We start from the raw sequence: 23,129 nt of genomic DNA, 5'->3' as shown, positions 1-23,129 counted from the left end.
TCGGGATATCCTGCGGCCCGGTCAAATTACACTAGTCTTTTTATGGAAGGAATAATATTTCATGCCTCAGGCATCTAATTAAAAGATATTGAGTTATGTAATCTCATTCTGCCCTAGCCCTAACTCCACAGACGAAATTTTTCCGAGATTGCTGCGGGAAGATTTCGCGATTGATCTTTGAACTCCATCCATCACCTCGACAAGAGCCAGACGATTGATTTCTCAACCTCATCAATCCATCAATCGCTCACCATGGCCCCCTCCCAGCTTCCCCCGGTTTTCAACCCCACCTCGCAGGACATTGAGATGCTCCTTGCTGCTCAGTGCCACCTCGGTTCCAAGAACCTCCAGGTGCACATGGAGCCCTACCTCTGGAAGACCCGTCCCGATGGTGTCAACATCATCAACATTGGCAAGACCTGGTATGCAGTGAAAACAAAATTAGTGGGATTTGTATAAAGTGCAATAGATGTCTAATTTGTCGCGCAAACAAACAGGGAGAAGATTGTTCTGGCTGCCCGTATCATCGCCGCCATCGACAACCCCGCCGATGTCTGTGTCATCTCTGCTCGTCCTTACGGTCAGCGTGCCGTCCTGAAGTTCGCCTCCCACACCGGTGCTACCGCCATTGCCGGTCGCTTCACCCCTGGTAACTTCACCAACTACATCACCCGTTCTTTCAAGGAGCCCCGCCTCATCATCGTCACCGATCCTCGCACCGATGCTCAGGCTATTAAGGAGGCCAGCTACGTCAACATCCCCGTCATTGCCCTTTGCGACACTGATTCCCCCACTGAGTTCGTTGACGTTGCCATCCCCACCAACAACAAGGGTCGTCACTCCATTGGTCTTGTCTGGTGGTTGCTCGCCCGTGAGATCCTGCGTCTCCGTGGTACTCTCGCTACCCGCGAGACTGAGTGGGACAGCGTTGTTGACCTTTACTTCTACCGCGACCCTGAGGCCGAGGAGAACAAGGAGATTGCTGACGAGGCCAAGGTTGCCGGCGTTGAGGAGGTTGGTGCCGGTGCCGTCGAGTCCGGCTTCGCTGGTGAGAACTGGGATGCCAACGCCCCCGGTGCCGGTAACCCTGGTGCTGCCTTCGCTGCCGCCAGCGCTGCCGTTGGTGCCACCAGCTGGGAGGCCGATGGTGCCGACTGGGCTGCCAGCTCCGCTCCCCAGGGAGAGTGGGCTGACGCTCAGCCTGCCACCACTGCCCCTGCTACTGAGGCCAAGTGGTAAATTCACTCGATAGTTACGAAGATAGCCGTGAAAAGGGAATAGGGGTTTGTGTGGTCAGCACCCCCCTAACGCCATGGCCGTATGGGAGAATTGGGAGAATTCCCGAGGCCCCCCAAGTCATCAGAAACGAGGAAAAGCTCTTGTTTATTTGTTTTTTTTTCAACTATGGAATCCATTTTGATGAATGGAATATACCATCTTGCGCAAATTTTCCCTTGACATGTTTATCCTAGTCGCTGTCCCGTGTTCTCAAAAAGCAAAAAGAAAGAAACTGAAAAACCGCAGAAGAAAAAAAGAGCATTCACCGATAACCTTTCAGTTCCTTTTGCGTCAGTGATCTACCTTTACCGGCACCTTTTTTTGAATTTCTTGTTTTCGCATCGGGGAGGAATAGCGATGCCAATTATTGTCTGGCGCTTATGAGGGAAAGATATCCAGTTACTTGATTGTGACTGGGGGAAAGCCCTGTGCTGTCAATCAACAAGGTGGACTTAATCGTTATCTTGGTTTCTCCCTGTATGTTTTCTAGTAACCACGAAGAAAGAAAAAAAGAGGTTATATTTGCCGGGTGGTTTTATCCTGGTCGTGTAGAAAGATTTCTCCTTGTAGCAGACCATAGTTTCGAACTATCACTTCCAAGGTTGGCTTTTTCAGAAACGCAGAATAGGCCTAGTCAAAACGATCTCAACTCATATTATACGACGTCCACAGTCGCACCGTGACAACTACTCGACGCTCAGGTTCTGCTCAGTGAGCGAATCAGTGAGCATATCAGATAGCTCAGGGGCGTGCTCATATCTGCCCAATGAGCAAGGAGCGACAAGGTCTGAGCACTAATACGGAAGGGGACGTTAAGAAGTGGCATAGAAAAAGGAGATTGCTAGACAGACCCTGATTTTTGCCTAAAATTCGCATCAATAGTTACTCCAAAATTCTGCCAGACTTATTTATTTCTACTCGGAATAACTACTAATCCGGGATTCTAGACCACATCACAATTTCAACTTTAGTTTTCTATCTCTATATTTATTCCTCTATTCAGTTTGTTTTGCATTCTGATATACATACTTAAGGTTATATCTTACAGTATTATGCTACATATTTATTCTGAAGTATTTGGAGCACTTTTATTGACTTATTCACATATAATACTCCATGTCAGGGTCTTGAACTCGTCGCCGACTCAACAGGTATTTGAGAAGCACTCTGAGTGGTGTCAGCACTCCAAGTCAAAAGTGATATTCATCACGAACATGAGAAACTGATTTCTTCAGTGTGATAGTTCCCAGAGTAGCATTAACCAAATATGGGGCAAAAAGAATAGGCTTTTCTGATGATTCTAGAAAACAATCAGAGATCATGTGACCGCTTGACATCTAGTTACCCATCGTAGTTTCTTCTTTCATTCTACGTTCTATGACACGTTTCGATTTTTTTTTCTCACCATGAGTTCATCCTCTTATTTGAAGGTATCCCCCACACCGAGCACGTCGGTCCAGGCTCCCTCTAACTCAAACATCTCCCCTACGCCTAGCTCTTCCGACTGGACTGTCATTAAATCAGTAAATGATTTCGACACAGTCGAAGCTTTTGAGCAACACTTTTTCAGCTCGCTTTCTGGTAACAACCAGCCCTACCGTTTTGTTTTTACAGAAGTTCCTCACACTTGGGGGCGCCGCGTTTTTAATGCGGTAGACGATGAGACTTTTAGAGTCTGGTATGTAAAAATAATGCCATTAAAAATAAGTGTTAATGAATATATCAGTCAAGCCTTCAATCCGAGCGCTTTCGTTTTGAGTATCAAAACGATGCCAAGCTTTGTCCACAATACATATCAGAGTTGGATCAAGATGTCCAACTCGCGTTGGGAGCGGAACAATCTGCTGACCATCGCCGAGAGTGATCGCCTGAGTTTCGAAACCGGGACGACACTCAAGTTCGCCAACGGATCAATCAAGGAGCCCGATCTTTTTTTTCATGATTCAAAATGGGCCGCAGCTCCCCACTGTGGCCATAGAAGTGGGTTGGTCTGAGTCCATCACTGATCTTCTCAAAGATCGTGATATGATTATAGACGGGGCACAAGGAGTTTGCAGTGTGGTGATACTAATTAATTGGACGAGACTCACTAACGAATGTGCTGGCCGTAGCTTGCAGGTCTGGAAATTAATCAATAGGCAAAAGGTTTGTACGCAAACCGAGGTATGCTCGAGTCACCCAGACCTCTCGACTTTATTGAAGATACTTATGATCAAAACCTTGTAGACCATTTCCCCTCGTCCAGCAAATGGACAGAACCAGCAGGTAATTCTTACTCGTGCTGAGATTTTCGGACCGGACATCTTCCCTGGAAGCTTCCCGGATACGTCGTTTGACCTCCTCCTTGATCAATTGCGTGGTCTCGCAGTCGACCGACTCGCCATTATGACCGGAACCCCAGCTTAAAGCTTTTACCTCTTACAGGTTTATTCTTAGCTATCCATAATCCACAATCAAATATCACTTTACTCCCAGAGAGCTTAAGGTTTCAAATCGATAGTTCATATCTCATTCATATTCAATAGGCTTAGGATAGCGCATAAATGCCAACTGTCCTAATGGCGCCAGGGCCATGCTACTTGGTATTCTCTAGGAAAGTGTCGATCAACTACGTTGAAAGGACAGGGTTCACACGTTGCACTATATACACTGGAAAAGGGTATGGTTCGTCCTAGATTCTTAGTATATACGTTGTGCAAAGTGGTGTGAAATGTGTTCCATTCATGTAGCTACTTGAGTTCCTAATATAGTTGTTCCCCCGTGACTCGGGGGTCTGTTTGTTCCGTTCCGGGTTTATGGTATTGCACGATTGCAATATCCATGTTCCGACAGAAAGTGATTCCGATATCCGAAAGCTAGATGCTTAGTGCCTTGATGTTATCGTGTAGATATTCGACCTTCTGACCGCCTATAATTAGGAAGACATTTGGAATCTTATAAAGAATATACGCTAGTGTAATAAACTAATAGTAGTCACTAAATCAATGCTATATACTATTGCTACTATTATAAGCGCTTCGCTCATTCATATATGTTGGAATATGGAACAAAGCAGTCATGTGATTAAATCGTTACTTTATAATAGCTGGCAAACTAAGAATGAAACTCAAACTTTACAACCACTTCAGAAGTGACACATATATATCATAGGGACGTGAAGCGTTACCTGTGATAGGTGTCAGAAGTGGGTGTTAGCCTCCCCTGTCATAGAATAGCTATTCTACACTTGGTACTGGTGTACCGACACTGATGAAAGAGTTATAATGATAAAAGGCGGTCAAGCGGTAAATAAAGCGGTTGGAGTAATTATTACTCCGGGATTTTAGGCAAAAATCAGGCAGAGGGTCTTTCTAGCCAAGGGGGTCTGTCTAGCAATCTCATAGAAAAAATAGTGCATAAATATACTATTCATAAGATCTGACAGCCCCCTGCTGTTTGACCACCATTATCTGTTGTCGTCATCCCCGCCAGTCTTGCAAGATCTTCGAAGGTCTCTGCAAGCAACTCACCTGTTACAGCTGAGCACTCCGCATATCTGTCACAGCGAAGCTCTTGCGCGATGCGATAGGTCTTGATAAAGCTGTCAACTAATCGTCTTCATACTAGCACCAGTGTATATATCACGTACCTCTTGGGGGTAGATGATACCCTCGCCTTCTTTTCTCAGGTCTCTCTTCAGGCCAAGCATCATAACAGGAATACGCTCGCCCTGGCCCTGTTGGAAATACCGAGTAATGTCGTTTCTCCACTAATGGTACATGTCTTTAGCCATGCGAAACACAGCACTTATTCGACGTGAACTTACGGCTTTGAGTCCTGTAAGTGTCTCTCGATTAGAGATGTCGAATGCTAGAATGACAATATCGGGACATAGAGTTGACCAGTGCTTGCTCGGACTGGATGTGTCGTAAATCTCCAGAGTGAAACTCTTTTTAGAGAATCGGATATCGTATAGGAATGGCTGATCACTATCCTTAAGGATGTCAATATTGTTCCCAGCATCTGGCTGGGGCACCGTTGGTTTTTTGCCACTCTGTAGACGCCTGTATGATGATTAGCCGAATTCAAAAAGGAATATCTCATAATTTGGGTTTTATGATCCTAAATTCTCCAATATGTTGGGGTTGAAGGAAAAGAAGAGGTGCAAGCTCACGATAGAAACGTGGATTTCCCACATTCCGGGTCTCCAAGGAGTAGCAGAGTTACGTTCGCCTCTTCACGACTGGCCACCTCGGTCATACTGTTGTTCCAGTTCTGTACTCTGTACGTGCATATCAATTACGTACATCTCGAGGTATAACGGATTTTCTATTTCGCCGTGTTTAAAGATCTCGGTTTCCGACACGTGATTGCAGCCCGACTATAGAGCAATTAGTTTCAAGTATTCACGGATTTTATGGAGTGTGAGTCATGTTCAATAAGGCTATGGTAATACTCCTGCCAATTTCAGTACCACTTCGTCTGAAATACGATATTTATGGAGTAGGACTTTATCAAAACTCACAGATCTATAGTATAGTTACAATACAATACCATAAAAATTACATTAAATACCATATGGCTCCGCATCAATTTTCTCCACGACACCTAGGTGAGCCAATCTCTAATAAATTGGCTACAGTGGTATGTGGAGGCAATTAACAAGACCATCCTTACAAAGTTGGCTCCAGCAATATACTCCCAGGTTACAAGTGAATTTTCTACAAACTAGTCCACTTGCGCCGCAAAAAATGGCGGATCTCAACGACGAGGGGAACACCGACTACACAAAATGGAGTAATTCCAGCCTGATCGATCGAATTACCGAGTTGGAGCGCCAACTTTACTCTCATACTACGAAATTTGCTTCCCCAGCGCCCGCAGCGCCGGCAGAATCATCAAACACACCTTTGGCACCCATTTCTACAGATGTGCATGAACCGGCGATTCCGCTGCCAGAGGCCTCACTCAATCCCTCCAAGAAGCGGGCGTATTCGCCTCAGACCAATATCACGCAAACGCCTGGAGCTTCTCGCCAATTGAAGGAAGATCGCGGATTTGATGCGTCGAAATATTCTACACGGTTTATTGCGCTCAAGTTCGCCTACCTTGGTCAGCGGTACAATGGGCTCGAACATACCAATGGAAATGTAACGCCTCTTCCTACTATCGAGGAAATGATATGGAAGGCAATGCGTCGGACTCGTTTGCTCTCGCCGGAGGTCACTTCTGCAGACGAACCAGATGATCAGCCGAGAGCGCTGCGGCCGTACTCCCTTCACTGGGATGGGTGTGACTACTCCAAGGCCGGGCGCACGGATCGTGGCGTCAGCGCTTTTGGTCAGGTTATCGGTGTGCGAGTTCGCAGTGCACGACCGATGCCGAAAACCAAGGCTCCCATAGATGAAGCGGCGGATCTTGAAGATGGCATTGCGATGCAGATTGAGGAACCTGTCAATCAGGACTGGGATGATATTTCTGATGAGCTACCCTATATACAGATCCTTAACAGGGTTCTTCCTGAGGACATCAGAGTACTAGCTTGGTGTCCAAACCCTCCTCCTGGCTTTAATGCCCGTTTCTCCTGCCGCGAGCGAAGGTATCGCTACTTCTTCACTCAGCCTGCATTCTCTCCAACTCCTGGGCCATTTGGGTTTGAGGACCGCATTCAAGGAGGCAAAGGACCGCGTGCCAAAGTGCGTGAGGGATGGCTAGACATTGAAGCTATGCGCGAGGCCGCTAAACACTTTGAAGGAACTCATGATTTCCGCAACTTCTGCAAGTTGGACACCAGCAAGCAAATTGAGAACTTTGAACGCATAATATTTCGCTCTGATATCGAACTTGTCGACCGCAAGACCAACCCTGTCGGTTACATAGGTCGACCGGGATTTCAGATGCATGAAGACCGAACTCCAGATGTGGACATGTCAAACTCAGAGCCCCCATCAGAGTCTATCCCACAAGTTTATACATTCACCCTCAACGGCTCTGCTTTCCTGTGGCACCAGGTTAGGCACATGGTAGCTGTTCTCTTCTTAGTAGGACAAGGCCTCGAATCTCCGTCTATTGTTGCCGAATTGTTAGATGTCAAAAAGAATCCGCGAAAGCCAACATATGAGATGGCTTCGGATGCACCACTGGTGCTCTGGGATACGATATTTCCTGATGAGAACTCTGATAGCCGAGAAGATGCCATGAACTGGGTTTATGCTGGTGACCCACGTCTTAACAAGACCCAGAGTGCCAAGACTGACAGCAAGTATGGCATGAGAGGTGTCATTGACGGCCTGTGGTCGGTATGGAGACAGCGCAAAATTGATGAAATCTTGGCTGGCGCCCTGTTGGATTTGGCTGCGAGCCAGGGCGACCAGAGCCTGGTGCAAAATATGGATGGAAAACAGGGTACATCCAAGAAACAGAGCAGAGGTGCCAAGGTCTGGCTTGGAGCCAATGATGCGCGAGTTGGTGGCCAATATGTACCCGTCTCTCACAAGTCAAAAATGCAATCTGTAGAGGACCAGAATGCCAAGTGGCTGGTATCGAGACAGCGCAAGTTGGTTAGGGAGCAAGAAGCAGCCAAGAATGCGGCAGAGTGAAATACGAATGTAACATTAGCCAGCATTAGTATATCATGACTTCACATCATACAGGCAGCGTCGGGAGCCTCTCCATATCTCTTCAAGAATTTCTCGATTAGGTAACAGTGTCTGGAAATTATCAGCCGGTCAAACTCCAATATGGTCCATAGCGATAGGGAAACAAACAGGAAACACCACCAAAACGTTCGGCTCGCCTTCTACAATGACCGCGAGGTAGAAACGCACCTCGAAGCCTTTGAAAGCTTCATGGATGACAATATCTTGAATTTGTGTGGTAGGTATGAACCTTGTTGAAGCCGTAGAAAGATAGGTAGAGGACGAGGTCGAAGTTTGGATTCCGAAACCACGAATCACAAGTAGTGATTCCTCTGAATAGCAGCGATTAGACCATAAAATTATCATAATATCCAAGCAAATATATCACTCATACCAGTGTAGTTTCTCCTGAAAACCCCATAGATCACTAATGCGCCTACCACCATAAGCACGTACGGATTGTATGGATCGACGTGTTGGCAAACATAAGACCCCAGGGGACTTGACCACACATTCTGCCAGTCGATAAATCGGCCCTCTCTTACGAAAAAGACGAGACGAAGCCGCGCGACACCGACAATTATCACACAGCAGAATAAAACGGCGCGTAAGAGGATCTGAAAGGTGAAGAGGATCTTCGCGGGGGAGCTAGAGCGATTAGGAGCATTCGAGACAGTGAAGCTAACAGTGGTAGGAGAAGGTCTAACAACCCGGAGATGACCAGGCATTATGGGTTTGGGCGGCAGTAATACGACGAAGGACGATTGCACGTTACAGGGTAGACATGGACCAGTTGGAATGACGGGGTAAAGAAGCTATGAAGCCAATAGATATACGCTAGTCCTTTAACGTTTAGCTCAATAGAGGTCCAGGTCACGTGTGCCTCAGCTCTGCATCTCAGTCGACATCAGTACTTTCCCTGTTGGGCACCAACTCTTCTTCATCATTTCATGACATTCCATCATGAGTGACAGAGATCGAAGCAGGTCTCCCAGTCGGCGGGATGATGGTGGCCGGAGCCGAGGAAAAACCTCTGGAGGTTTTCGTTGGAAGGAGAAGAGGCGCGACGATGATAGCCGCAATGATGAGCGTAGACTTGATCGGGGCTACCGGGATCGTGAACGACCGCGCTCACCGCGACGAGATCGCGACAGTGACCGGTATGGAGGCCGCAACCGAGACCATAACCGTGACCGTGGCGACCAACGACGAGCTAATGGCCCGAACGATCGCGATGCACCCCGAGAAAACCGTGAGAAGAATACAATGAAGAAGGAAAATAAAGTGAAGAAGACAGTGCAATCCTCTGAGCCCATGATTGTTGTCCATGTCAACGATCGTCTCGGCACAAAGGCTGCGATTCCCTGTCTGGCTTCAGATCCCATCAGTATTTCACCCCACCCTTTTTTTAGCAACCTGGTGGTCTTGGCTTTACTAACTTCTATTCTAGGACTATTCAAGGCTCAAGTCGCAGCTCGCATTGGCCGTGAACCTCATGAAATCCTCTTGAAACGCCAAGGCGAACGACCCTTCAAGGATCAGTTGACACTCGAGGACTATGGAATTAGCAACGGAGTCCAGCTTGATTTGTGAGCTTCAATACACCCTTCATGCTTAAACATGACGATCATTGATACTAACTAAATACTAGGGAGGTCGGAACTGGCGAATAATGGATTCCAAGTGATTCGGGAAAGCTTGGTCATTGATGATATCAACGGATCCGGAGTCTGGGAGAGCGTTATCGCTTTTGTTTCTTCATTTATTTTCTTCTATTACTTGTGGGATGTGGTCTGATTCTTACATTTGTATCTTACGGAGAAAGCTTTAAATTGGTTTTGCGCTTTGTCCCTTTGGACAGAGTAATCGAAGCTATTTTACAGGCCTACCGTTTCTGTGCATTTTCCCTTTTCTCTTTCTCTTCTACTCCAAACTCCCTGCATTTTACCGCTCCCGTTATTCTGCGGGGCCTTGCGTGGTCACGACATGCACTTTCCCTGATACGGTATATTGACACCTGAGGTTTCCACTTTCAACCAACCCGGAGCCAACGATTTCGTTCCACTCCCATAGAGGGCTTTTTTTCGATCGCGGGACTTACACAAGCTTGAACGCTTTTTTCCCTTTTCTGTGGATTACTCCTCCGACTTCCTCACTACACTATGAGGTAGTCGCTCTACTCTCTTCAACTCCTGACAGATCTTGACTCCTCGGTTTCTCTTACCCGACATTTCTCGTTCCAGATTTTCTGACACACTGCCAAAAAATCCCTCGCTCCATAACTCCGATCCCACGTCTTTCCCACATCCTCCCCTTTCAATATTCCGTTCCAAAGTCTAGTTCACAAGAATCAGACATCATGGTTCGCAATCTAGTCGTCATTGGTGGTACATCCCACCCTCAGTTGACGGAGACAATCTGCGCTGTGCTTGGAATTCCTCAAGCCGAGGTTTTGCTGTCCAAGTTTGCTGTTGGAGAGACCCGAGTTGAGATCCAAGAATCTGTCCGTGAGAAAGACGTATATATCATCCAATCTGGTGGTGGTAAGGTCAATGACCACCTCATGGAGCTCCTCATTACCATCTCTGCCTGCAAGACAGCCTCGGCCCGACGAGTCACTGCTGTTCTCCCTCTTTTCCCTTACTCTCGTCAAAGTGATATTCCATACGACAAGGCTGGCGCTCCTCTTGTCAAGTCTTCCGTGACATCTCGGTCCAATACTGGCTACACTTTCGAGAGCACGCCCCCCACCCCCGGCGGTGGCAAACCCGAAGGCCTCGGTCTGATAAACGGCATCGACAGTCTCCAGAAGAGTCTCGCTAAAGCTCAGCTTGAAGATAGTACTGGCAGCCCTGTCAAGCGAGGCCATGGAATGCTCCGAAGCGAGACTACCGAATCACTCAAGTCGGCGGCGTCCAATGGCATGGATGACGCCAACACGGCTTTGTCTGTCTCCAAGATCAATGGATTCCAACCGCGTCCTGGTTACAAGCAGTGGGTTGCGCAGGCAGGTACCCTGGTCGCTGATCTGCTCACATGCGCTGGTGCGGATCACATCATCACCATGGATCTGCACGATCCTCAGTACCAGGGTTACTTCGATATCCCCGTTGACAATCTTTACGGGCGCCCTCTATTGAAGAGCTATATTCAGCGCAATATCCCCAACTATAAACAGGCCGTCATTGTCAGTCCCGATGCTGGTGGTGCTAAGCGCGCCACTGCAATTGCTGACCAGATGGGCATGGAGTTTGCTCTGATCCACAAGGTCAGTTTGTCTTTTTTATTAAGATCGGAGATAATTTTCTTGGCAGCCCAACTAACAATTCATGCAGGAGCGCCGCCCCACAAAGATCACAGACCGCCAGAATGCCACTATGATGCTAGTCGGAGACGTCAAGGACCGAACAACAATTCTGATTGATGATCTCGCGGACACCTCCAACACGATCACACGGGCTGCGAAACTTTTGAAGAAGGAAGGTGCTTCCAAGGTGTACGCTTTGGTTACCCACGGCATCCTGAGCGGGGATGCGATTGAACGTATCAACGCCAGCGCCCTGGATAAGGTCGTGGTGACCAACAGCGTGGTCCAGGCCGAGCACCTGCGCCTATGCCCTAAGTTGGAAGTCCTAGAAGTTGGCCATGTATTTGCCGAGGTATGTCTATCCATATATCATATTGCGCCGCTCTTCTAACCACTCTGCCCCAGGCCATTCGTCGCGTCCATCACGGTGAAAGTATCAGTGTGCTGTTCCAGTACGATTGATTGTATCTTCACCTAATTAACATACCCAAAAAAATGACAGCCTTTCCCTTCCCGAATCTGGCATTATATACATGAATCTCCTTGGATTTATCTGGCGTTGTTCATGTTGACGTCCTAAAGACCTCGTGTTTGATTATTTCTCAGTAACTTCCCTCTTTATACTGCACTATAGAAACCATGGCCACAGTAGCTTGGATGGCGGAAAGCTCCTCGTACTGTTGATTTCATGTCGCTCCTCGCCGGATCTTGTGCTTTATCTTGCTATATTTGCCCATGTCTTTGCATAAATGAGCTTGAGCTCACCTGAACAGAACTCAAAGTTACAAATCTTCGACTTCTTTTCCTACTATTTTTGTCTCCAATCGGTCATTCGCTCCACCTGGGCAGTATGAAGCTGAACCTTGTTGCATACACATGGTTGGGGAGGATTATGAGTAGAAACATGCAGGTACCAATTATATCTCCAGCTACTCGATAAATTTTGCTCTTCTATGTCACAAAAGAGAAGCTTGGAACACGAAACTGCCAAACGCCGGAGCTGGATAAAGGGGGGAAAGCCAAGAAAACCGAAAACATATGTGACCATTCGTCCCGGTCAGGAAGGCGATATCGCTCACTTCAATACTGAGAAACAAGAAACGAACAGGGTACTCGATACAACGAAATTGGCAGCTTGCAAGAGAATAGTAACAGCCATGGTAAGTACAGAAGGAAATGATGGAAGAAAAGGAAGTCGTGAGGTGTTGGACGAGCTTAGAAAACGGAGATGAAGTTTCCTATTCTCTCCTTCTGGTTCTGTGCAATACACTCCGAGATCCAGGTGACATTGCGGATTTCCTGGTAGTTGTAAGCTTCAGATCGTATAATGGTTTCTATAATTGGTGGTCTTACCTGTTCCTTCAGCTTCATCCACCCGTAAACCACCGCCGGAGTAAATTGACGGGTGAAGATTAGCTTAGACATCTCCATCTCCTTCTGGTAGAAGAGATCCTCCAAGCTTTTTCCGTCGGCCGGGCCACCACCCATGCCTCCAAGACCACCACCCTGGCTCAAACCAACGGAATCGAAGAATGCCTTGTAGTCTGCGACTGCGCTGACAGCCAGAGCCACTCCCTCGACATCCTCAGCACGAGAGAGCATCAAGCTACCCTCTGGGTAGAGCTTGCCGAATTCTGGATACAGCTTTCTCCGCTCTTGTTTCGAGAGCTCGGTTCCAAATGAGTTAAGGGTGATGTTGATGGAGCGGCGATCAGCCTCGAACTGTAAAATTTCCGACATGATATCTCGAGTAGGACCGGTGAAATCAGAGTGGGTGTTGATAAAGTTATTGAAATCTTCCAAGTAGTTCTTGTACAGAGTGTTGCGAATGATCTCGATGTTCAACTCGTCCAGATCCTGGTGGCTGAGGCTCTCCTTGAAGTACGGGGCCAGGGAGGTCTCGACCAGGACCGAATTATAAAGCTCCTCAATATTGGTTGCAACACACAAAACGGGCAAGGTTTCGAACCAGCCCAGTGGGTGGCATCGCTCCAGGAGTTCCCGAGTATCGCGCTCATGCAGAGTACCAGTGATCAGAAGGGCGATATTGTCGATCATGTACCCATAGGTGAGATATTCAAGGAACTTAGCAGTCGACCCGGTCGACTGCGCAACTAGATATCGGAATTCAGAGACCAGCTTGTCGGTCATCTTGCCTGCGAGAGCGGAGGTAGAGGGGTTCGGGGGAAGAGATGCGAGAAAGTCGCCATAGGATGGGCCCAGCTGGAGCTTCACATCTACGAAGTATATGGTTAGAGCTGGTTAAGTATTACCGGATTATTGGAAGGTGCGTACCATCAATACTCTCGCATTGTGTCAAGTTGGAGTAGTTCTGGCCAGTCAGAAGGCTGTTCCGATAACCACGAACAACGCCCTCGACATATCTTGAAGGAGTTAGAAGTCGTATAACAACTAGAATCAGAGATAATTACCCAGCATTAACATTGAAAAAGAGACCCTCCATTGTGTACGGTTTGAGAAAGAGGAATGAGGGAACAGTCGCAACTCTTCGTAAAGTCAATGCCAATGCTGTAGCTTCGCCGTTCAGCACCATGCGCGATGCTTATATAATGCACTAGCCACATGTGGCACTTCGGTTTTCCACTTTTTCTTTTCCGTGCAAAATTTCTAGATTTTCCTCAACGGTGCATGAGTCGTCGGTCCACACCTTTTCTACCTTTCTTTTCTTTGCGGCAAGACTGGGACCCTCTCGTTCTTCAATCCAATTGTTTCATCCACATTTTTTTCTGACCGTCGCCCACAATGTCTTTGTTCATCCTTACTGAGACCAGCGCCGGTTACGCTCTGCTGAAGGCGAAAGATAAGAAGCTTTTCAAGCGTGAACAACTCCCTGAGAATGCCAACACTGCCGAGGGAGTCTTGGATCTGTAGGTCTCCCGTCATTTCTACTGCGAGATCGAGTGAAAAAAAAAAAAGTCTTGTGGGAGGGGAAACAATTTGATATGCGGGCGCAAAAATTTGTTGCAAATGCTAATGCTTCGCGCAGCTTCAAGCTGAAGAAATTCACCAAGTTCGATAGTGCCGCCGCTGCTGTCGAGGAAGCTACTTCTTTGGTTGAGAGCAAGGTCACTCCTCGCCTTGCCTCTCTCTTGGATGTGCTCAAGGACGAAAAGAAGGCTTCGCTTGCCGTTGCCGATCCTAAGCTTGGTATGTTCATCTGTCAGATGGAAAATACATCAGTCACTTACATTGATACCCTCTAGCAAACGCCATTGGCAAGCTGCCCGGTCTTTCTCTCCAACTGATTGCTGACACCACCACGGCCGATGCCTTCCGTGCCATTCGTGAGAACTTGACTGCTCTCATCCCCACTCTGGGCCCTAATGGCCTGTCCACCATGGCCCTGGGTCTTTCTCACTCGCTTGCCCGCCACAAGCTCAAGTTCTCAACTGATAAGATCGATACCATGGTTGTTCAGGCCATTGGCCTGTTGGACGACCTTGACAAGGAACTCAATATCTATGCTATGCGTGTGAAGGAGTGGTACGGATGGCACTTCCCCGAGCTCGCCAAGATTCTTAATGACAACATTGCCTACTCCCGGCTCGTTGTGCAGAAGGGCTTGCGTTCCAGCATCACCAAGGATGCTGATCTGTCCGACATCCTTCCCGATGAGCTTTCGAATGTCGTGAAGGAGGCTGCCGCCCACTCCATGGGTACAGAGATCCAAAATGAGGATCTGGAGACCATCCAGGCTCTCGCTGACGAAGTCATCAACCTGCATGACTATCGCCGCCAGCTTGGCGAGTACCTGACTGCTCGTATGCAAGCCATTGCCCCCAACCTGACTGCTCTTGTCGGTGACCTTGTTGGTGCCCGCCTCATTGCCCACGCTGGCAGCTTGAACAGCCTTGCCAAGAGCCCCGCTAGTACTCTGCAGATTCTCGGTGCTGAGAAGGCCCTCTTCCGCGCCCTTAAGACTAAGCACGACACTCCCAAGTATGGTCTCATCTACCATGCGTCTTTGATTGGTCAGGCCACCGGCCGCAACAAGGGCAAGATGGCCCGTATTCTGGCTGCCAAGGCCTCTCTCGGTATCCGTGTTGATGCCCTAAGCGAGTGGAGTGACGAGGTCTCCGAGGAACAAAAGGCTGCTATGGGTACTGAAGCCCGTTTCAACCTAGAGCGCAAGCTTGCCGGTATGGAAGGCAAGCCCATGCAGACTCGCGGTGTCACCATTGCACCCAACGGAGAAGTCAGCCAGCCCAAGCAGTTCGCTATTCGTGAGGCCCGCAAATACAATGCCGATGCTGATGCCGTCGATGAGGATGAGCCCTCCCCTGCCAAGAAGTCCAAGAAGTCCAAGCTCGTGCAGGAGGTTGACGAAGATGAAGAGATGGATGATGCCAGCTCTTCCGAAGAATCAGAAGTGCAAACCTCCTCAGAACTGGAGAAGATGGCTGCCAAGTGCGGTCTCAGTGTCAAGCGTTACGAGCGCAAGTTGGAACGTGGTGAAATCACCTTTGACTCCAACGGTAACCCCTCTGCTGTGAGCAAGAAGGATGTTAAGAAGTCCAAGAAGGCCGAGAAAAAGGCTGAAAAGGAGGATGGAAAGAAGCGAAAGCGCTCTGACGAGGGCGAGTCGAAGAAGAAGTCTAAGAAGAGCAAGAGCAAGGGCAGCGACAGCGACTAAGCGATTTATGCTCTGCTTTTTTCTAAAAGTTTCATGCAACGCTCTGCTGTAGAATATCTCTTCTGTTTCTGATTCCATTTCTTTTTCTGGTCACGACTTGCTTGCATGGGGATTCGCAAGGTTTCTTGTGTTTATTTCTTGTTTCTTTTTTGTCTTTTCTCACAGGCGCAGAGGTGCTCTGGTACTACCGGCAATACAGCTCAGCTGTTAGAACAATAAACTGTTCTCATTTCAATCTCTTCCACTGTAATACATATTTATTTTGTAATGTAGACTCTAAGGCATTGATCACCACTACAGAGTATGAGAAGGTGCTATTGAATCTTGATACTAGGGCTGACCTTTCACATTCACCGCCTTACAGGCCGCTCATTAATTCTAGCAGAATTTAATTTTTCTTCTTCCCATCCACCCCGCCCCTCAGACCGCCAATTAAGTCCGGCAGAAGTTTAATTTTCTCCCCGCGGTCGTGTCCCAGGTGGCTAAACAACCAGAATACTTTAGCAAGATGCGCGTAAGTTCATATATAACAGGATTTAAAACATTGAAGCAGCAACTAACATCTCCTCAAGATTATTGACAAGAAAAAGGCTGATAAGCCTATCATTGAGGTTCTGCAGCATCTCAATTCACACCCTCCCCACGCCGTGCCCGCCCCTCCAGTGAACGCCAACCTGCAGTATTGGGTGCCCCGTCCCGATCTGCGCGATCACAACACCGTTGTCAATGAAGTGAGTGTACTCACATTGATCAATTCTTTCCTCCTGTTTCAGAACAAGGAAATCACCCTGTGCTACGTACTAATAGTCATACTTTATACAGTTCCATTCCTATGTCAATCGCATCTCCCCTCACCTCCTAAAGTACCCCCACAGCGGCAGCCCACTCTTCTCCGACGCTGAAGCAGATGCAGCTCTCGAAGCCTTCGAAGCTGGCAATGATGCTGTCGAGGAAATCTCCGAATCCGACGCTCACTTGGACGAGGCCAAGCCAGCTTCCCGACAGCGTTCAGCTATGAGTCAGGCTTTGCGTGGACTGATCACCAGACTGCGTCCATTCGGTCTGTCCAAATCCGAGGTCCTGATGATCCTCAACCTAGGTGTTGGTCTCCACCATCCTGCCCCCGAGGCTACTACCAATGGCGAGGCCATGGATGTTGAGGGCGGCGAGGAGGAGGACGAGGGTCCTTTGGCCAATGAAGAAAGTGGTACTCTCGCTCTTTTCGAGGCCATTGTTGAGGATCGCGATGAGCGGTTCTCCGATGAGGAGGTGAAGCATATATTGACTTACATCCGCTATTTCCTTGACAAGGACTATCTCAAGTCCAGTGTCTCTAAGTAAATGGAGGTGCTTTTAAAGATGACTGTTGAAGCTATCTATATGGACCGAGCGAAGCGATCGAGAGTGATTTTAGATGATTTCGCATTACTTTGGAGTTTTGGTGAATTGTGCTCGGCTTAGGTGGTCAAAATTTTCTTTTTTTTTTTCTCTATTTTTTTGCTTTGAGACTTGGCCAAGTCTCTCGCCTTTTGATATCCGGGACCATAGGATCCCCAGTTCCATAGAATGATATAGATTTTTTTCTATTGTTCCAATGTTTTGAGAATGTGTAGGTTGAAAAACTTTCGAGGTATGATTTAACGGCAGCAGTCAATGATGCGCTATTGTAGATAAAGAATGGCAGCTATGATCATCAAGAGCCAGGGTATTATACAAACACGAAGATGATAGAAAACAGAACAGGACTCCATAGACAAGGAACAAAGTGGTATCAGAAAGTAAATCAGTCCAGGAGATAAACTACTCATTTTTTATCTCCTCTTTTCCATAAACCAGATGTCCCCAGCGGTTATAGACTGGTGCATCTGGGTCACCGTTCTCCTTGTTCCAGGGACCAAGGTCGTCATCGAAAAGATCTCGTTCATGGCCCTCGCAGGCTTCTGAGAAGGTTATCCAGTTCTTATCATCCGTCCACAGTCCACCACGCCCACCGCGCATATCCCACCAGTCCTGGCCGCCTAGGAGAGCTGACTGCGCCGCATCAAATCCCTGGGCGTCGCGAACATTTCGTCGCATCAAGGCGCGTGCCCATGGGAAGAACCACATCTCTTCCCACCATGCGTTGCGAAGTTTGGGGTCTCCATTCAAATGAGCTAGTACTGGGACAGAGGCCGAGTATGGATTCATCATGAGGGGTATGTGATTCCAGGTGTGGTTATCCGGGTTGGGGAACTTATCAAGAGTGGAATTCCACTCTGGCGATGCAGTCTCTTCCCTCGCCAAAAGTGATTGGTTGAAAGGGCTCGGCAAGGCTGCGATATCACTTGGTAGCAAAAGTCGCCTCTCGCGCGGAACACCGAACTGGCCTTGGAGAGATGAAGACTTTGAGATGTTGCTGTAATCGAGCCAATCCACGTCCTTGCGAGAGAGGAATTGGTTGAAGAACATTTGCGACTCGTAGTCTACGCCAATTCCATACTCATAGCGGCGTCCTGTCTCGAGTCGAACTTTAAGACCAGCAAGGTTGGTCTTATCTGAGATCCCTAATAATTGATAGAACCATTCTTTAGCTCCGTTCACTGTCCGAAGTCGCTCTATCTCCCTCACAACCTCCTGTCGTCCAAATATGTGTGTCAATATGTGGTATTCGGGGTCTTCCTTCGTGTGCTTTTCAATCTGATGCAAGACCTCGTTGAAGATGAGACGCAGATCGGCAGCTTGGCCCATCACTGCACCGGAATTCAACCACCGAGGCCGATTCTTGATTCCGTCTGATTGGGAATCAGTCTTCCAGCCATAAACATCAGGAGGCAGGGACGATTCCGGCACGGCTGTACAACCTGGGTCGCCCGACAAGCTGTGGCAGAGTTTACTGGCGCCAAACAAAACTCGCTGAGTGTACTTTTGAACTTTCACCGGTGGGGAGCCTGGGTCTGGCCCGGGCACTGTTGCGTATCCATACTTCTGGAGTAGTCTCGCATTGTTTGATCGGATGATGTTTTGGAAACGATTCACAAGAATCTGCGGGGGAAGCTGGAAGAATACGTCATCGGCATCAACAAGCAGGATGAAATCTCCATCCTTCACCCCCTTGCTTTCGTTTAGGTAGTCTCGGACGCGCGTGAGCTGTGTCACCATGCGGCTGAACTCCGTTCCATGGCTTTCTATTCCATATCCGATGAGCGTTGGAGGTGGGTAATGGAGAATCGAGCCCGATGCGATAGTGCGACAGAGGCCGCGAGAGCTTCTCTGCACCGGTAGGAGGACATGTAGGTAGGGATTTTTTTTCTCCAGGTCGTGCGGGAGAGAGTCGTTTAGGGTGATGTCTGGTCTTTGAGGAAGAACGACCTGCGCATCTTCCGGCCGCTCGGGGAATGGATGTTGAGAGGGGAAGGTAGACCAGTAATCAGGTTCAATGCTCTAGATCAGATCGAAAGGAGTCAGCATGCGGTCTCTCCTTGTCCCGCAACTCGGCGAGACATCTCCACTTTAAGGGACGAGCTTCACTGACCTTGGGAGCTGTCATGTAAATGACAATAACAACGAAGAAGAAGATGGCTGAGTAGGCAATGGTCTTTGCTCTTTGGGTTCGAGGTCGGTGGTAGACATGCGATATCATTGGCATAACTGTAGACATAACCGATTTGGCCTCTTCAAAAGGCAGCGGGCTCCTGGAGGACGCCATACTCAAGAAACGAAAACAAGAGAACTCTAGGAGTTCAAGATACAGTACATGTCGCACGGCCTAATACAAGCAGGTTGGGGCGTTTCAGATTAGAATCCTGCGCGCGCATTGTACGGATATGTAGCGATGGAAACGGAAAAGTCCGATCTAACGTTCCCGCAGCTAGTATATCCGGTATTAGGTACCGTTCCATCAAGTATAATAGTAGAATAACACTATTCAATTTTAGATTATCTAATCTAGATATATCTCTTCCTTTAATCTCTGCAGATTGCGAAATAGTCCTCCCGCTGGTGCTGGTGCTGGTGCTTCACTGTCAGTGTTGCGTGGCCTCGATCTAGACCGATTCCGATCAGTCTGATTCTGAGCTCGCCTCCGCTCTTCAACAAGTCGCTGCAGATTCTCCACAACTCTAAGACGAGCTTTCTCTTCAGCTGACCCCTTCCATACAGTTGCCAGAGTCCGTAGAGCTTCTACTCGACGACTGGCTGCATCCAACCCAGCCCGACCCCCACCGTCACTGTTCAGCAGCTCAGATATCTCAACCCGCAGCTTCTTCATGATTTCCTGGCCCTTTTCTTCTTGTTCGCCACCTTCGACTGCATTTTCAGGACCAGAGACGGATATAAACGTTGAGGAGAAGGATATTTCCGATGGGGGCAGGGGCCATTCCATCGCATCTCCAAAGGTCTGCACAACATCCTCCAGTCGCGATCGAACTTGGTTCAGCGTGCGTAAATTGGTGATATACTCCGGGTCCGTGGCTGTTGGCTGCTTTTCCTCTATCGTCTCTTCCTCGTCAGTCGTGGATTCCTCCTCGACCGAAGGCTCTGTCTTGCGACTGGTGGGAATAGCTGTTGCAGAGACATTCGGGACGAACTTTGCAATATCCTCCCGTAGAACTTCGGTCAGGGTTTCAGAAAGCCCAATCGTCTCTCCTCGTAGCACTTCCACCTCGTAGGCTAACCGTCCGCCGCTTCGAAGAATCTCGTCGCTGAGCTGGGAGAGTGTACTTGACAGGCGTACATTTTGAGCGCTGATTTGTGATAGCAGTGACTGAACCTGACTTGAGAGTTCAGTCAGGGGTATAGAGCCTGGAGCTCGAGAAGCATTGAGTTGAAGTGATGCGACGGTCAATGGAGAGAGGGCATCATTGAGGTAATCAGCGGGGTCGAAGTTCGAGTCGGAGAAGTTGGGTGTTGGGTGTGAAGCTTTGGTGCGTGCAGTTGAGCTATAACTTTGAGTAGATGCCATTGCTAAGGTCTTTAAATGGGACAAAGATGCAAGAGCGGAAAGGTCTAGGCCCCTGTCTTTGGATCATTCCTCCATCTTTGATGCTGCGGAGCTCACCGCCTTAATCATATACTAATGTTACAAGAAGCAGTTAATTCCAGAATTGATTCAAATTAGACTAAGTAGCTAGATAATTCATATTATGGTGATTAAATGACCGAGGAAGACAGGACAGTGAGGCAAGAAAAAAGAGCGTGGGTATAAGCGCGTCCAGCCATCAAGATCAAAAAACCAAGAAATCTGGCAAATGTACATCGGGAGTAAAAGTCATATCTTCATGGAACGAAAGCCGAGTCATATCAAGACAGCCTGTGTCTGAATTCTGGTATCTAAATGTTCTCGATGATTCGAGCATTGATGGCCTTCTGGAACCCATCGTCATCTCCACCATTGCTTGGACCCTCGCCGGCATTGTCACCGGCAGTCAACTGCTGCCCCATGTTGTGGCTCATGCCAGGCAAAAAGATGACCTTGCTATTTGCACTCTTAGCCATTGCTTGCATGGCCTCGAGGTATCGGATCTGCATGGCGGGGGCAGACGAAAGGATATCGGCGGCCTGGCGCATCAACTTGGCCGACTCAACCTCCGCACGGGCGGCGATAACCTTGCTCTCACCAATACGCTTGGACTGAGCAGCCATGGAAAGTGAGTCTTGCAGATCATCACTAAAGATGATATCCTTGATGAGCATAGACTCCACCTGAACACCCCATCCAGAGGCAACTTCCTCGATGATCTCGGAGGTCGATTGGGCGATTTCCTCACGGCGCTCAATGACATCCTGCAGAACGCGGGCTCCAATCACATGGCGCAGAGTAGTCTGAGTTCGCTCGACGAGTGCCTGTCTGACGTTGGAAATACCAAAGACAGCCTTGTGCGGAGAAACAACTTGGTAGTAGATTACAGAGGTCAGATTGAGAGTGACATTGTCCTTGGTCATGCAGACCTGGCGCGGCACTTCGACGATTTGGATCTTGACATCGACTGTGATGAGTTTCTCACTGAGAGGGTTCACCTTGACCAGACCTGGATCGACCGATCGTTCGAAACTGAATGACTGATGTCAGAACGAGTATATTATAAGTGCGGGGGAAGTGACTAACCGTCCAAATCGAGATACGAGACCAACCTGGCCCTGTTGTACCTCTTTGAATGGGTTGCTACAGATGCAGCATGGAACAGCACCCCAGAAACCGATGCACTGGCCGAGACTATGCACTGTTTCATACATTAGTTAGATTTGAAACACAAAGCTCATGTTCTTCCATTTACTTACTCATACTCGAGTACCAGCCGTGGGCATCTGGATTATCGGTATCGTGTTGGATGTTGGCAGCATATCTCGGTTGAAGATCATCTAATCTAGCAGGCTGAACGTTGACTAGGCCATGGTCTGGATGGAGTCTTTGCAGATGTGGTGGACCAAGGTCATCAGTCAGGACTGCTTTACTGTTACTGCCGTTGACGGACATGATCAAGTTGGATGATAGGAGAGATGAGGAAATTGGATGGAAGATGTGAGTAAATCTGGGTGACTGGGGGTGTTACCATGTTTAAATACGATCTAAAGGAAGGAACCAGTCAGCCTTGAGCTTGAGCTTCTCCGCAGTGAGTAAGTGGGTACTGCCTGAGTCTCAAGGTTAACCCTTCCATCGGGCTCCCATTCTCGATACTTACTGGTAGAGCGGCTCATGTGCCCCAGTTCTAACCCTCAGCCTCCATATTCTCCACCTCTGAACTATATCCCTTTGTTATTATTAATTTAATACCCCATTGAATATACAATAACGAGGCTGTCTACCTCTCCTACGTCCGGTTAGATAGCTAGGAACATTAAGAAGGGGTGGAATAGACTCGGCCAGACCGAAGTATGGAAGTATGTACCCGGTAGACTTGCCTTATTTTGCTACATCGAAGATCCAAAGACTGCTATGCCTCGATGTAATCCTTCTCTTCTTTGCTAAGGTATGCAAGGATCTCGCCACAAACATCACGCATGTCTGGATCGACATACCATAAAAAGGCCCCACACTATTCCAGATTGATTGACAAGGCTGATCCGAGGTCCCTGCAGAGAATATTCCGCGCATAGAGGCAGATAATAAATAACTAACCACTAGCGGTTAGCTCTTCGCTCTGTAAAAACAATACCATTCGTGGGTTCCCTGTGCCCCCAATCTTGGCCGATGATCATGACGAACTTACGAGTTGGCTTCGGGGCTGTGTTAGTTATAAACATATTCAAGTTCTCGTGTTCGGCTAAACGGCATATTGATGTTGGGAGATGGTAGAAG

At 48.2% G+C, this 23,129-nt stretch overlaps 13 protein-coding genes across 13 annotated transcripts; 7 read left to right on the top strand and 6 right to left on the bottom strand.

The window, feature by feature from the left end:
- Positions 1–252: 252 nt before the first annotated feature.
- On the top strand, positions 253–1,239 carry rps0 (40S ribosomal protein uS2; the record flags this gene model as incomplete). Its single annotated transcript, XM_057211264.1, has 2 exons — positions 253–422; positions 498–1,239. 2 exons carry the CDS (start codon positions 253–255, stop codon positions 1,237–1,239), a joined length of 912 nt encoding a protein of 303 aa, XP_057060807.1.
- A 1,445-nt stretch (positions 1,240–2,684) lies between these two features.
- On the top strand, positions 2,685–3,684 carry N7495_008612 (uncharacterized protein; the record flags this gene model as incomplete). Its single annotated transcript, XM_057211263.1, has 4 exons — positions 2,685–2,956; positions 3,005–3,262; positions 3,417–3,441; positions 3,505–3,684. 4 exons carry the CDS (start codon positions 2,685–2,687, stop codon positions 3,682–3,684), a joined length of 735 nt encoding a protein of 244 aa, XP_057060806.1.
- Positions 3,685–4,686: 1,002 nt separating this feature from the next.
- On the bottom strand, positions 4,687–5,517 carry N7495_008611 (uncharacterized protein; the record flags this gene model as incomplete). The annotated part of the gene is made up of 4 exons (XM_057211262.1): positions 4,687–4,848; positions 4,907–5,026; positions 5,084–5,321; positions 5,432–5,517. 4 exons carry the CDS (start codon positions 5,515–5,517, stop codon positions 4,687–4,689), a joined length of 606 nt encoding a protein of 201 aa, XP_057060805.1.
- A 491-nt stretch (positions 5,518–6,008) lies between these two features.
- N7495_008610 (pseudouridine synthase DEG1) lies at positions 6,009–7,856 on the top strand (the record flags this gene model as incomplete). The annotated part of the gene is made up of 1 exon (XM_057211261.1): positions 6,009–7,856. One exon carries the CDS (start codon positions 6,009–6,011, stop codon positions 7,854–7,856), a length of 1,848 nt encoding a protein of 615 aa, XP_057060804.1.
- A 33-nt stretch (positions 7,857–7,889) lies between these two features.
- On the bottom strand, positions 7,890–8,623 carry N7495_008609 (PIG-H family GPI synthesis protein; the record flags this gene model as incomplete). The annotated part of the gene is made up of 3 exons (XM_057211260.1): positions 7,890–7,967; positions 7,992–8,227; positions 8,290–8,623. The coding sequence occupies 3 exons, from the start codon at positions 8,621–8,623 to the stop codon at positions 7,890–7,892; spliced, it is 648 nt and encodes a 215-aa protein (XP_057060803.1).
- A 235-nt stretch (positions 8,624–8,858) lies between these two features.
- N7495_008608 (ubiquitin-like protein HUB1) lies at positions 8,859–9,568 on the top strand (the record flags this gene model as incomplete). Its single annotated transcript, XM_057211259.1, has 3 exons — positions 8,859–9,282; positions 9,346–9,484; positions 9,547–9,568. 3 exons carry the CDS (start codon positions 8,859–8,861, stop codon positions 9,566–9,568), a joined length of 585 nt encoding a protein of 194 aa, XP_057060802.1.
- Positions 9,569–10,254: 686 nt separating this feature from the next.
- On the top strand, positions 10,255–11,664 carry N7495_008607 (ribose phosphate diphosphokinase subunit PRS5; the record flags this gene model as incomplete). The annotated part of the gene is made up of 3 exons (XM_057211258.1): positions 10,255–11,163; positions 11,231–11,554; positions 11,608–11,664. The coding sequence occupies 3 exons, from the start codon at positions 10,255–10,257 to the stop codon at positions 11,662–11,664; spliced, it is 1,290 nt and encodes a 429-aa protein (XP_057060801.1).
- A 753-nt stretch (positions 11,665–12,417) lies between these two features.
- N7495_008606 (H(+)-transporting V0 sector ATPase subunit d) lies at positions 12,418–13,666 on the bottom strand (the record flags this gene model as incomplete). Its single annotated transcript, XM_057211257.1, has 4 exons — positions 12,418–12,501; positions 12,556–13,439; positions 13,498–13,586; positions 13,635–13,666. The coding sequence occupies 4 exons, from the start codon at positions 13,664–13,666 to the stop codon at positions 12,418–12,420; spliced, it is 1,089 nt and encodes a 362-aa protein (XP_057060800.1).
- Positions 13,667–13,965: 299 nt separating this feature from the next.
- Positions 13,966–15,856, top strand: nop58 (RNA-processing protein NOP58; the record flags this gene model as incomplete). Its single annotated transcript, XM_057211256.1, has 3 exons — positions 13,966–14,090; positions 14,210–14,370; positions 14,427–15,856. The coding sequence occupies 3 exons, from the start codon at positions 13,966–13,968 to the stop codon at positions 15,854–15,856; spliced, it is 1,716 nt and encodes a 571-aa protein (XP_057060799.1).
- Positions 15,857–16,364: 508 nt separating this feature from the next.
- Positions 16,365–17,197, top strand: N7495_008604 (uncharacterized protein; the record flags this gene model as incomplete). The annotated part of the gene is made up of 3 exons (XM_057211255.1): positions 16,365–16,370; positions 16,429–16,587; positions 16,664–17,197. The coding sequence occupies 3 exons, from the start codon at positions 16,365–16,367 to the stop codon at positions 17,195–17,197; spliced, it is 699 nt and encodes a 232-aa protein (XP_057060798.1).
- A 459-nt stretch (positions 17,198–17,656) lies between these two features.
- On the bottom strand, positions 17,657–19,541 carry N7495_008603 (glycosyltransferase domain-containing protein; the record flags this gene model as incomplete). Its single annotated transcript, XM_057211254.1, has 2 exons — positions 17,657–19,276; positions 19,368–19,541. The coding sequence occupies 2 exons, from the start codon at positions 19,539–19,541 to the stop codon at positions 17,657–17,659; spliced, it is 1,794 nt and encodes a 597-aa protein (XP_057060797.1).
- A 234-nt stretch (positions 19,542–19,775) lies between these two features.
- Positions 19,776–20,795, bottom strand: N7495_008602 (uncharacterized protein; the record flags this gene model as incomplete). Its single annotated transcript, XM_057211253.1, has 1 exon — positions 19,776–20,795. The coding sequence occupies one exon, from the start codon at positions 20,793–20,795 to the stop codon at positions 19,776–19,778; it is 1,020 nt and encodes a 339-aa protein (XP_057060796.1).
- A 368-nt stretch (positions 20,796–21,163) lies between these two features.
- Positions 21,164–22,307, bottom strand: N7495_008601 (slipin family protein; the record flags this gene model as incomplete). Its single annotated transcript, XM_057211252.1, has 3 exons — positions 21,164–21,884; positions 21,939–22,053; positions 22,112–22,307. The coding sequence occupies 3 exons, from the start codon at positions 22,305–22,307 to the stop codon at positions 21,164–21,166; spliced, it is 1,032 nt and encodes a 343-aa protein (XP_057060795.1).
- Between the last annotated feature and the right edge of the window lie 822 nt (positions 22,308–23,129).

The sequence above is a fragment of the Penicillium taxi genome, assembly GCF_028828555.1.
Source record: "Penicillium taxi strain IBT 34144 chromosome Unknown utg000005l_segment0_segment0, whole genome shotgun sequence".
NCBI classification, from domain to species: domain Eukaryota; kingdom Fungi; phylum Ascomycota; class Eurotiomycetes; order Eurotiales; family Aspergillaceae; genus Penicillium; species Penicillium taxi.
The sequence above is the reverse complement of the archived record's forward strand: the minus strand, read 5'-3'. Positions and strand labels throughout refer to the sequence as shown.